The 14605-nt window shown below is 34.9% G+C and overlaps 1 protein-coding gene across 1 annotated transcript; it reads left to right on the top strand.

Annotated features, from left to right (window-relative positions):
• The first annotated feature begins 1766 nt into the window (after positions 1-1766).
• LOC141691427 (protein FAR1-RELATED SEQUENCE 5-like) lies at positions 1767-3784 on the top strand. Its single transcript, XM_074496166.1, has 2 exons — positions 1767-2056; positions 2230-3784. The coding sequence occupies exons 1-2, from the start codon at positions 1767-1769 to the stop codon at positions 3782-3784; spliced, it is 1845 nt and encodes a 614-aa protein (XP_074352267.1).
• Positions 3785-14605: the final 10821 nt, after the last annotated feature.

Raw genomic sequence — 14605 nt, 5'->3', positions numbered from 1 at the left:
TGGAAGTATATAAACGTTAAAAATTTACACAAAAAAATATGATATTTTTCGTTTCAATATCATGTAGTAATAGTCAAATTACTCCTCTGGTGATAAAATTCTTAATCTATTCCATAATTAACATGAGAGGTTGTAGACGAATTGAGTCGATTTTCTTTACATGTACCACAATTAGCATGAGCTAGTCAACTTAATTTGGTCGAGTTAAACTTTTTTTCTTATTAAATTGAATAACTCGAGTTTTTGTATTTTACAAAAAATATAATTGATTTCAAATTTGTTGGACAAAATTAGATCGAGCCACACTTGAGCGCTTAACAAATATATTTGTGAATGATAAAATTTTACATGGAAAAATGGTTTAAACCTACTTGATGTAACTAATTATTGATTTCGTATTAACCCGATCTTAAATTTTAATTTATTACCATAAATGATTCATAGATTAGATTAATGGATAGTAATTATATAATTAGTTTACAGTATTATGAAAAATCACGATGCATGCGAGTTTAATTCTGTTTGATTTTAAAAGTCAAGTTTAAGTCGAATGATTTCAAACCGAGTCTTAAACACACACGCTAATAACTCGATTTCAACTTTTTAGCTTAATGTATATATTTCTAAGTTCGACTTCAAACTCTTGTCTAGTTTCAAATTTTAGTGTCTTATCGATGAGGTTTGAACAACTAGTCAATTTTATAAATGGGTATAAAATATATATGAATAAAGTTAAAAAATTTGACAATAATATATTTTTCTAAAATTGGAAAAAAATGCATCTTTATTAACGAGATATATTACGGTAAATACAAAGATAAAAAAAATTCCTTTTATGTAAAATTTTAGTGTCACGTTATTAAATTTAAATTTGTCGAAGTGTAACAATCATTTTTGGATAAAATGGTCGTTTCGTTATTATAGTCACCGGTAATTTGTAAGTAAGTCACAAAATTAAAAAAACTTTCAATCGTATCATAAATCTATTATATATATAATAGAACAAATAAGGGGTTAGGTGAGACAATTTATTCCAAATTATTAATTTACCCCTCAATAATAAATACAAATAATTGTCAAATTTAATACCATATATTAATTACACTTAGGTCATTATTACTCCTTATTAATAAATATAAATAATTGTCATATTTAATAACATATATTAATTACACTTAACTCATCAGTATTAATAATTTTATATATGTTACCATTTATAATTGAATAATAATAACCTATAATTAGATATCTAAAATTTAATAATATTTGCATGTATATATACTAAATTCTTATTTTTTTTGAAGACTTTATATAAAAAAAAATTATTATGCTAGCTAATCTGAAAATGACAATGTTAATATATCAAGTATTAAACCCAAGAAATATAATAGATATTCTATTTGTATATGAATAAAGGGGGAAAGTCTATAGCAACTGTTTGCTATTAACAGGTTGTTAACAAACAGTTTTTCAGCCGTTGGATGGAGGATTAACGGGTGAGATGGTATCCGGACCGCGAAAATTTCAGCGGTTGGTCTGGACGGACCGCGAAAATTTTTCGTGATTTGGTACTGTCCCCTTATCCCCAACATCCCAACAGCAGCTCATTTCACCACAAAAACACCAAAATTTTCAAGAAAAAATCTATTATCTCAAAGTTTACATTTTAGGCGATTTTGGGGCATTTTCATCAAGATTTTGGGGCATTTTCATCAAGTAGTTTTGTCAATTCAAGGTATATTTCTTGTCTTAAATTTTACATTTTCATGGCGGATAAATTATTTGCTCGTATGTTTCGTCATAAACGTCAAAATGAAAAAAAAGAGCCTATTGATCATAGTTTACATCTTGATGATTTAAATACTAGTGAAGAACCTAAAACCCCTGTATATGTTGAAGATGATGATTTTGTAGATAGAAATGAGGAATTTATTAATTTAGATGATGATTTGGTTGTTGTTGAAGATGAAAATGATGAAAACGAGGTTGAAAATGATAGTGATAATGTTGAGGGTGAGGAGGAAGATGAAGATGATAATGTAGAGGATGCAAATTTGTATGAAAATGTTGAGGGGGGGGGGTTCCATGTTTGAATCAAATTTTTCAAAGTGTGGATGAGGCCGGTCATTTTTTTAGGGCTTATGCTTTATGAAATGGATTTGTTATTAAAATTCAAGCTAGCCATCGTAATAAAGACAACGAGATATATGGTCGTTTATATGTTTGTAGGCTTTATGGAAAAAGTGTCGTCGCCGAGAGTAGTCAAAATAAACGGCGTAGAGAGGTTCTTCCTAAAAGCGAGTGCAAGGTGAGGATGTATGTCAATTATCAAAAGAAAAAACGTTACTGGGAGGTAACTAGCCTTGAATTGGTACACAACCACGGTCTTGTTTCCCCTAGTAAGATGAATTTGGTACAACGAGAAAGACATGTCAACACCGCAACCCGTAGTTTGATTAAAATGCTTTATGGTTCGGGGGTTCGTAATTGTCAAGTGATGAATGTGATTGGCAACATTCATGGAGGTAATGCCAAAGTTGGTTTCAATGTTCAACATGTTAGGAATGTGTTAAGAGACGAGAGGAAGAAAATGTTTGAGATTAGTGACGCCCAAGCGGGGTTGGACTTGTTGCATAAGTTGAATGAAGAAAGTGGTTCTAAATATTTTATTAGGACCGAAATCGATGAAGAGAATCGCTTGAAGTGTCTAGTATGGATTGATCCGAGATGTATAATGGTTTACCAAAATTTTGGCGATGTTATGGCTTTTGATACCACTTATCGGACAAATAGGTATGCAATGCCATTTGTCCCATTTACCAGAGTCAATCATCATTATCAATCGGTAATTTTCGGGTTTGCATTGATGCGGGATGAACACACATCGACTTTTGAGTGGATTCTTCGTACTTGGCTTGAAGGTGTGGGGAATAATCCTCCATTGACTATAATCACGGATCAAGATCAAGCCATGACAAGCGCTATTGCGGTTGTACTCCCGAATACTACCCATTTATTGTGTTCTTGGCACATTAGTCAAAAATTCCCCGAGAAATTAGCTCATTATTATTCGGCTTTTCCGGAATTCAAGACGGACTTCAACAATTACATTTATAAATCTCTCACCGAATGTGTTTTTGAAGCTAGATGGGCGTCGTTTGTGGAAAAGTATCACTTGCAAGATCATAAATGGTTAAATGGGTTATATGAGTTGAAGCACAAGTGGATTCCTGCATATACTAGAAATAAATTTTTGGCGTTTCAAAATAGTACATCGAGGAGTGAGGGGATGAATTATTTCTTTGATAAGTATGTGAGTTCGGTAACAGGTTTGAAGGAATTTATTGAAAATGCCCAAAAAGCATTGGCAAGGCAATTCATGAGGGAGAAAGAAGAAGATTATGTCATCATTAATCTAAAACGTCCCATGAAATTGCATACCACATTGGAGTATCATGCTTCTTGTATCTACACTAAGGAAATGTTTAGAAGATTTCAAGATGAATTGGTTGAGTCTTCAAAATACTTTGTTCAAAAAGACCGACGAGCTAGTGAAGAAGGGGAGGGATTGGGGGATGTTTATACGTACTATAGTTGTTATAGGCCAATGTCCGATCCTACGAGAAGAAATGTTTATTTTGTGGCATTTGAGAAAGCAAGCTCTTTGGGAATGTGTACGTGTAGAATGCTTGAATATTCGGGGCTACCTTGTAGACACCTATTGGCGGTCTTCACTAAGAAACGGGTTTTGGAAATTCCCCCGTATTACATAAACCGGAGGTAGACAATGCATGCCAATAGAGTTGATGGTGTGTTGCCTTACCATTTGGATGTTGGACAAAGTCATGAGATGACCTCAACCGATCGATTTAATAGCATGACAATGTTAACCATGAGTTTTTGTCAAAGTAGCATTGCATCCAAGGAACGGTATGATTATGCCGTTGGAGTGATGAATCGAGAAATACCAATTCTCAAAAGAATGAGCGTTGGTGGAATTAAATCTTACGAAAGCAATTCGCATGCTCCAAATGCAAGTGCTCATGAAGAACCAATTATTGACCCTATTATGTCCCAAACTAAAGGGAGGAAGAAGGACGTTCGTTTCAAAAGTCCCATAGAATCGATTGGTAAAAATGAGAAGCCGCCAAGAAGGTGCACTTATTGTCAAATGGAAGGCCATGATAAAAGAAAGTGTGCTAGTAGACTAGAAGATCTTAAAAATGTTCAAGAATCGTAATATAATTAGCACTGTAGCATTTTGTAACCGAATGTTGTAATCTTTTAATGGATTTGAATTTTAAGTATTTAACATTGCTTTCTTTTTTGTTATGTTTTATTGTCATATAATTGCCAATTATTGTCATATAATTGTGTTTTATTGTGATAGGTAACATGACTAGCGAGTATAGTGGTGACAATAACTCCGATCATAGTTGTGATTCGGTTTCCCACGTTAGCAACACATTCTCGGACTCCCTACCAAGCAACTCGTGGTATGAGGACAATGACGAGGAAGATGTGGTCTCACCAACCTTTAGTGAGATGGAAGATGCATGTGCCGAGTTGATGCCCCTTGTGGACAATGACGAGCCGCCCCATGTGGAGGAAGAGGAAACGGACTTGTACTCACCCGATGAGGAGGCTTATAAGGCCAAAAATTGGATCTAGGCATGCAATTGGATGGACGGTACTGAACCGTGGAGATTGGTGAACTCTCATCCGGATCCGTACTTCCTTCCGATCTTGAATTTGGGCAACAACACGCCTGATGGAAAATGGAAAAAATCTGGATGGAATGGCGGTAAGCTTGTTAAATGTGATCGGATTGCCGATATTGTAAACTTGAGGCCTCGTGAGGGTTGTAATATGGACCAAATACGCATCAAATATGTGAAGGGTTGGGTTTTACACCTAACGGGAGGGACCGAGAGGGAACGCGAGACATGTTTTGCAAGATTTCGTCTCTACGATGGGTCGAATACGATTCCCGTTACCATTTGGAACGACTCCAACCCTTACCCGTGGAAACTTACGGAAGGGCATATCCGTGAAGGCTGTGTACTTGTTCTCTACCATATCGCATGCTTTGGGGACACTACGCAAGGACTTGCTCAACACCGGTTATCCGATGGTCTTTCTAATATATTAGGTATTTTTTGTTAGGATCAACAAATTTCGTAAAATTCAGTGGATTATATTGATCGTGTAATTTTCATTCGAACCTATGTATTTTACAATTTTCATTGAATTTGAGCGGCAATTATGTATTTTCTATGAATTAAAGTATGAAATTTTAGATTGAAAGTGTACCTAAAAATTTGAGATTGAGAATTAAAATTTACAAGTCGAACTATACATTAGAAATTGTTATGAAATATATTGAAAAGTTTTTTTTAATATTTGGACAAACGTTGACTTTTGTTGACTTTTTTAAGGAATTTTCAATTTAATGTAAAAAATGAAAAAAAAATTGAAAATCACTCATTACCATGTTTTAAGATTTTTGAGAGTGGTTTGGAAGTTTGGAAGTTAGTTTAGGACCAACTTCCAAAAATTAAAAAATTTCAACAGAAGCTTATTTAGCATACTCTGTTTTCCCTCTGTTTTGCTCTGTTTTTAGGGGCAGAAAACTAAACCCATGGACCGCGGAAATTTTCCGCGGTTGGGCTGTAGAGGGACCGCAGAAATTTTCCGCGGTTGGGGCCTGTGATTTTTTTTTGCAGATTGAAAACAGAGCAGCCGTAACATGCACAACCCAAAAAATCCACCAAATTCACAACCAAAATTTAGCAACAACTACAACCAAATTCCACAATCCCAACACCTACAGCAATCCACCATAATCCACCAAATTACACAAAAAACCACCAAAATCTACAACAATCCAAAATGCTCAAAAACAACAAAAATCCAACAAAATTAAACTACGTCAAACCAAACAAACCAAATAAACCAAATAAAACCCGAAAAAATAAAATAAAATGAAATCCAACTACATAATTCAACAACCTAAAATCAAAAGAAATGCAACTACATAATCCGACAACCTAAAATGAAATAAAATCCAACTACATAATCTGACAACCTAAAATCAAATGAAATTCAACTACGAAGCTTCGTGACGCCTACGCATACGAATCCCGGGAATCCCCCTTGCCATCCCTAGCTAAAGCTCCCTGGCTATCCGATACCTAAAGGTATCCACCTCCTCTTGCGACCAATTCGGTACCTCGGCTAAGTCATATCCTTGTGTGAAGTAGTCCATGTACCTCATCACATAAACACCGCAATCATTAGAGTTTCGTTGTTTTGGCCTGGACGGTAAAGCTAGGACCTCGGCTAAAGTAGGGTCACGCCCCTCGACTGGGTGTATCATATGTAATAGCCTCGGCAACAACCATGACTGCAATGAAATTATGATCCGAGAATGAATATAATATACAATTGGTAAGGACTATATAGAATACAGTAATAGCAGAGGAACATACCACCACTCGTATATCCTCACGATAATCCGGCTCGTCATTCATTGAATCTATGATAAGACCTTCAAATCGTCTAGTACCGAACATGAACAAAACCCAATGCACATCTCTGACACAACATGGGATGAATATGTAGTCCGCCTCGAGAACAGAAGGACCAATAGTAACACTGGAAAAACCAGTAAAACTACGTAATGCTTTATTCCAAGCCCTCTGCAATGTATCTCCACCGACCCTCAATGCTTTTCTGATTTTCTTCACATGTCCTTTCCCAAGAACCATGAAGTAGGGATCCATGAAATAATAGACGGGTTTCCTCTCCCATATACCTCCAGTGTGAATCTCCTCCTCCCGACTCCTTAGCAATCCATGAAAATATATATGAATGCAAAATATATATGAATGGAACAAGTAAAATGAATGCAACAAGTAAAATGAATGCAACAACTAAAAGAAATGCAACAACTAAAATGAATGCAAAAACTAAAATATGTTAGACAACTAAAATGTATTAGACAACTAAAATGTCTTAGCAACGAGTAACGAACAATACCATATAAGTGTATATGATCCTGTCATCAATCCATGTTCCTGAAGCCAGACTCTGCATAGCTGATGCATGGACGTGATAATCCTGAACACTAAGACCACCGGGATTCCTCGGCGCCATCCCAAAGCCCCATGCCCAATCTGAATATATAACATTCTTCTTTGTCATGCTGAGACTCTTAGTGATACTCCACTTCTCCTCTTTCATCCTGCGGGATGAAAGCTTCGCGAGCCTACTAGATGAGGCAATAGCCTGGGGTGGCTGAGACACATGTCGGGATGGATGTGTCATGTCAACGACATCCTGGGCAGGAATGGCTGGAATGTCAAAGTCGTCAGCCAAAGGTGCAATGAAATCTGATTTTATGTTCTGAAATGTGGGAGGTCTGTAGGCGGGTCCTTTGATCTTCTTCGTCAACCGAGAGAATGGTGTGAGGAAGGTACCAGAAATCCTCCCAAACTCCTTCACAAACTCAGGAGGAACCCTAACATCCAGCTGCTTCAACATATTAAGCCCGACAACCATCTACAAACAAAAACAAGCAAACATTTTTTCATTAATTCCACAAGGATATCATATCATCAAGATGAAATACGTGTGAATGCAAATTTTGTAGTGTGTGGGGGTGTAATGTGAAATATGCATATTTGTAAAACACTTACAACTTCATATCCCTCGAGGCTATCATACAACTCCCTCGTCTTGTACTGCTGCTGAGGCTGTGGATCGGGCTTCCCTATGCGCATACGAGATATATTAGCATACCACGCCATGTAATCAGCCTCCGAAGCTATGTCTACCGAGTCATCAATAAGGCCATCCAAATCTGAATAGAAACTGGCCCATTTGCCAATATCAATAAACCACCGCACCGGCCAATCCTTCCCTGCAAACGTGGCATCCTTAGCCCCCTGTAACCAACCATGTTCACCGGTGCCCATGGAATCTGGGGACTAGAACCAAACTGTCTCGACACCCTGTCCGGATGCTGCCACTCGACCACGTCGTAACATACAAGGGGAACTCGACCGCACCCAGCTAACTGTGCCTGTATCATCTCGCTGTCCATAACATCCTCGAACCTAGCATATGGCCTCCAGACTACCTCATCCCCAACAACACCATCAAACTCACCCATATAGAACGGTAAGCTGTGGTGAGGACCTGACATCCTGCGCTTCTTCGAAACCCCGACATGAGTATCACTAGCATAAGCCCATCCCCCAGCAACCGGATAATCCTCCTGATCGGGAGATCGTAAAGGCACGCCAATACGAGGAAATCTCTCGTAAGACCAAACCTGTAACACCAAGACACAACAAGCAATGCCCTTGCTGCCCTTCCTTGCAGCAATCTCCAAATCCCAGTATATATGAGCTAACACAGCTGCACCCCAAGCATAATAAGGAATCTCCCGCATATTAATCAATGGGTGCATATACCGAACATGAACAAAAGACCGGTTGATGCTGGGGAAGAGGATACAACCCATAATGAATAGCAGATACGCCTTGGTATATACAACCGTGACCCTCATATTGTTCTTCTCAGGCTTCTGTGCACAATATCTCTCAAACAACCACCCCAACTTGATGTTATTCCGATACAAAGCCTCCTTCACCTCCTCTTCGGTCAAAGGCTCAAACCAATTATTAGCAAAATACGCCGCTTTGTTCTCTATCACCCCACAAGTCATCGCATCCCCCTGAACTGGCACCCCTAAAATAAACCCTACATCCTCCGATGTAACAGTCATATCCTCTGCCTCGTGAAGAAAGTGTTGGTCTCAGGTCTCCAACGCTCCACCAAAGCAGATATCTACCGAGTGTCAGTAGCCAAGACAACAGCAGGGTCTGCAAAAATCCCAAACTCAGGCATGTGTAGCAATTCCCGTTGTGGTCTCCTTAACTTCCACAAGTGCAATGACTTGTTCCCCGAATAGCTCTGCAACTCATCTCTCCCTGCACCATCCCAAACATCCTCACTGACGTGATACCGATTATCCCAAATAAATTATGCGCGTTAGGACCCGGCAACATATTCCCGAAATCACCAAAATTATCCATACCTGAAAATATTGCCAACAAAATTCATCAATCACCACAATAAAAACACCACAACATACATAATAAAGACAATCAACACATATATAAACACCAAGTTCACAATACATTCGAAATAACTACCCATTATTTGCAATAAAATCATATGTTATTTGCATCCATACTTTTACACTAACATAACTCGAATTTAACACTAAATTTATCATTACCAATTTGAATTATAAATAAATTAAATTAACACTAAATTTATTTATAATTCGAATTTAACACTAAAATTATCACGAATAATCCTAAATTTATTCCTAAATATTCGAATTATCACTAAATTGTCACTAAATTTAACACTAAATTTAGCACTAATATTCGAATTTACAGATTTTTCATTACATTCAAATTCGAATTATAATATAAAAATCTAATTTTATACACAATTATTAAAAATTCGAATTATATTTTATACACAATTATTAAAAATTCGAATTATAATTATAAATCCGAATTAATTCGAATTCAAATTATAAATTCGATTATTAAAAATTCTAATTAAAATTGTAATTTCGAATTAAAATTATAAATTTGATTATTAAAAATTCGAATTAAAATTGTAAATTCGAATTAAAATTGTAAATTTCAATTTTATACACTAAATTAATTCTAAATTAACACTAATTTATCCTAAAATCGATTTAAATCAAGTCCAAATTATGAACCCTAGAAATTCTAAAAATTTGAATTTATTCATAGTACGATTCGTATGTTAAGTCATACATTAACTAACCCTAAATATCAAAATTACATACACAAAATCAGATTTATAACAAGAAAAAAACATAAGTTTATATCAATAAAACTGTAAATAACAATTAAGATACCGATTACATACCTTGATTAGTGAAAAAGAAGACTGATTTTGCTCCAAATATGCTTTGTTGTGGGTGTTGCTCCTGCTGCTGGCTGCTGCTGCGTTTGTGGTTGTGTTTGTGTTGCGGCTGTGTGTTTGTGTATATGTGTTCTGAGAGTCTATGTTTGCCAAGAATTAGGTAAACAAAAAACGCCACCAACCGCTGAAAATTTCCGCGGTCTGTGCGGAGGGTTATTTTGGTAATTACCCCGGACTGCTGAAAATTTCCGCGGTCCATTTGATGCTGTTTTAATTACCAGCCGTTAGATCCACCATTCAACGGTGGAAAACCTGTTTGTTGTATACCGGTCTACAACAAACATTAGTTGTAGACCGGCCCCCATGAATAAAATAGTGGGTTATGAGGGGGTTTAAATAAAGTTGATATTCTTATTATATGGCCAAATCGAATATAAACTAAGACTGCTTTGAAGATTTTGAATATATATAATAAAATATTAAAATATCAAGTTTCATTATGGTTACATTAATATTTTACAATGGTAAGGTGAATCATTTTTTTTACATTAACTTTAAAGTTTTTTCAGAGGTATAAGTAAAAGAGTTATAAGATTACTGCAGTGTTATAGAAATCGATAGTTTCGCCGATAAATTGCTAGAAGGAAACCAAATAATATTATAGAGCAAAATCGGAGCATACAACATTTTTGCCATTTTCGATCAAAATCGGCAATTTTCCGGTCAAAATTTGACGAATCAAACACACAATTTGAGGCTATGAAGAGAAGAAAAGGAAGAAGATATATACTCAGCATTGAGTTGGTGAAGAATGACGATTTTAAATGAAGAAATCAGAGGGCTGCCGAATAGAAACTGAAAATATAAGGGAAGAAGAAGAGAGATGCGTAAAGATGATTAAGACTCTTATTATTTTAATAAATAATGCACACAAAATAATGTTATAACTTAGTATGGATGTACAAATGCAATTTTACACATCTCAAATATAATTATATTACTTATATATTTTAAAAAGAATATAAAAAAATTTTCGACATTATTTCGATTTAGTTTTACGATAAATTCTCGATTTTTTACGGTAGTTCAACCGATGTAGTCCATTTTTCAATTTTCATAACCATTGATTACTGACCTATCTATTAATATATTTATCATTAAAAATGATGTATATTGAAAAATATATTTATATTATCAATTGTATAATATTATATTTAATATGTCGGCTTTCATATCCAATCATTATATTTTCTAATATGGAAAGTAAGAATTACCTCATATTCATTGTATTTTGTATCACTAATTGTACCATGTAAACAAATATAATAAATCTTTAATTAACTTCACAATATTTCATTCATTGTAATTATTTTCATGAGATATGTGTGATGTCATTTGTATAATATTTTAATCGTATATTTCGATTTCATTGCCGCATATTTAATTCATTTTGAGAAAAAATACGTTAAGCACGACATCGATCTCAATTCCATAAAGAGAGATATTTAGATAATCGATCCATCATGAAACAACATGAATATATCGTCGATAATTACAATCAAAATAACATCAATTCACGTATTAGAGAACATGCCCGTGCATTGCACGGGCTATAGAGCTAGTTGTAATTAACTTGTAATCATAACATTAAAGTTCAAAATACTTACAACGCCGTTAAAAATGTGTTGACCTTTATGTCATATCAGATTTAAAATTTTGAAATCATCACTGAACTATGTGTTAATTTTCGATTAGATAAATTTATCGGGGAAAAATTGAATATTCAAAAATAACAAACGAAATCATTATTTTTAAATGAAATGACCTTTTATATTTAAATTGTAATCATTTTAAAAATAATTTTCAAAATTATTGGTTCAAAATTATTGGTATCAATTATTACTATAAAAAAATTGAATTGAAAAATGAGATATTTTAAATATATTTTCACTTTATGAATTTATTAGCATACTATTTTCTATTCGGGTGACAAAATATACTATATTTACGTTATTTTATTGTAGAGACCAATGTTAGGATGAAAACACACGCTAAAATTACACGCAAGTAGTATTAGATATAAATCAGATTTGTTCCCACAGAGACTGGTTTAGGTTAACTTCAATTTATGCGCTTATGCAACAATGGTATGGCTATCGTTCAATGCTAATACAATAACAAATTAAGATGTTTTTAACTAAGATTAAACTAATATGCAATTAACTAAGAGATTAAAAGTGATTGAATTAACTATATGAGACATACATGGGATTCTAACTTCATTAAATACTTCATTCAAAGTCATTGTTTTTAACCTTATCATGCAATGGTGATGACAGCTAATCAAATAATACTAAAAACTAGTAAACGCCAACTTTCGTTGTCCGAATACCTTACTACCAGACATCCACAAAAGAGATAAAAGCTGAATAGACACCAATTATGTTGAGACCCTATATGTCTATAGAATTTGACAACATAAAAGTTTAATGAACAAGTCATTTATTGTGATTACATAGGGCAAGTAAGATGGTTAAAATTACCTACGAATCATGCATAACAAATACATGAACCTATGCTAGCATGGAAAGTTCTAAACCTTTATATTCACTGTCGCTTCAATAGAGATCAACACGCTATCTTATATGTTCGCGACACACATAAGACGAATAAGCACAACCAATACTAGGATATCATACAATCACTAGGTATCGAAACAATTAACTATATAAACAATTAACTATAGAAATCCATAAGTAAATCCTTAGAACCCCGCAATAACGATTAGTTCATAACCGAACTCATCGTCACCATAGGTTCCGATGAAAGCATGATAAATAAACTAGGTCTTTATAAACTGAATAATAATAACAAAGTACGTTAACAAGAGTATTAGGTCCAAACAACAAAGAAAACAAGCATCTAAGATACAACTTAAGCAAAGAGTCACAAGTAAAAACTAGATCTTCTTCTTCTTCATTGTATTGTGCTATTAGGTCTTCTTGTTGTTCTCTCTTTGCTCTTCTATATGAAAAACGTCTTTTTATTGGTATTTATAGGCTTCTGGACGTCCTGGGCTTTCAAACGCTCAAAATTCAAGTAGAAACAGGATTCTGAGAAAACGACCTAGCGCGGCCGCCTCCAGATCCAGCGCGGCCTCCCTAAGATTCTGCCAAACGGGCGCGGCCGCTCCAAAGTGTAGCGCGGCTGACCCGACCTTCTGGAAAAATTGGTTTTTTTTATTATTTTGCCTTCAATTGCTGGCTTCTTTCGCTCATTCGACCGAGGCTCCATCCTAACACTCTTCAAAGAATAAAACATGTAAAATCCATACCTTCCTTCAAATATACCCTGAAATGCAAAACATTACAAAAACACATCAAAAACACACACAACTTGAGTACAAAACACCAATTCGAGCCTTTACGAAGCGTTCCAAGTGGATATAAATGCCACTTATCACACCCCCAAACTTGAATCGATGCTTGTCCTCGAGCATAACAGACTCGAAAACAAGAAATAAAAATGCATGAATGCAACTAACATGAATGCAATGATCCCCTCAGAATAACTAAACCAACCAATAAATAACATCTCAATAAATGCAATTATTCGCACAAAGTTCAATCAAATCCCACAAATCAACTCACAAACCAAAAATGTGTGTGTGTGCAATTGCTTAACAGATATACTCTCAAAATTAGATCAATAACCATAACTCACCTCTCGTCAAAACAATCACAAGGTTATAAACAGAATAAACGATAAACACAAAATGACTGAAAATACTTCAATTTTTATCAAAGTTATAAAAGGATTCATGCTTTTATTGATAACACATAAAAAACACAAACATGCTTATTTGATCGTGCAATGAGCGAGGTCCACAAAGGACTTATGCAATAATACTCATGTAGCGAGCGTTAGGTTAGCGGATCCCAAACTATAAAAGAGCCCACTCATGATCAATTATGCATAACACATATTTTTTTCTTTTTTCTTTCTATTTTCTTCTTTTTTTTCTTTTTTTGTTCAACAATTTCTGAACGAGTGTGTTTCGCTCCATCTCGCTCAACCCTAAACTACTCATATAAATATGAGCCGGCTACTAGCCGTTTGACGCCTAGCCACAACTAGCATTGAAATCCAATGTTTTTCTCCAATTTTTAAAAAAACCATGTTATTTCGTCACTAAGAGAATAGCATAAATTCTAGACATAAACAAGTGATTAAACCTCGACAAACAAACAAGTCATGCTCGTGATCTAGCACTCAAGCAACCTATAAGATTTAGTGAAAATTGTCTTGTTTCTAGAATGCAAATCAATTCGTTAGGACTTAACATTCCTCTGTATGACATCACTACACTCGAATCAACGTCACAAATTAATCGGGAAAGCTACCTAAGGGATCATGATATAATTCCAATGCAATTATATGCAACATACTAACATGATAACAAATACGCAAACAAAAACAAATAACTACATGACAGATATGCAAACTATATGAACTAACTATCATGAATAAGCATCTATATGGACTCACACACAAATATTCCTTAACTATCACCCCCAAACATAAAAATTTCACTGTCCTCAGTAAAGATAATAGCAAGGAATCC

The sequence above is a fragment of the Apium graveolens genome, chromosome 10 (genome assembly GCF_009905375.1).
Source record: "Apium graveolens cultivar Ventura chromosome 10, ASM990537v1, whole genome shotgun sequence".
Classification (NCBI taxonomy): domain Eukaryota; kingdom Viridiplantae; phylum Streptophyta; class Magnoliopsida; order Apiales; family Apiaceae; genus Apium; species Apium graveolens.
Note: the sequence above shows the minus strand (reverse complement) of the source record. Positions and strands in the feature narration are given on the sequence as shown.

What these genes read in the sequence shown, in the direction of transcription:
- LOC141691427 (XM_074496166.1), top strand. Translation starts at nt 1,767, where the DNA reads ATGGCGGATAAATTATTTGCTCGTATGTTTCGTCATAAACGTCAAAAT. An exon ending in AATGTAGAGGATGCAAATTT is followed by an intron (nt 2,057 to 2,229) that starts GTATGAAAATGT and finishes ATATGTTTGTAG; the next exon opens with GCTTTATGGAAAAAGTGTCG.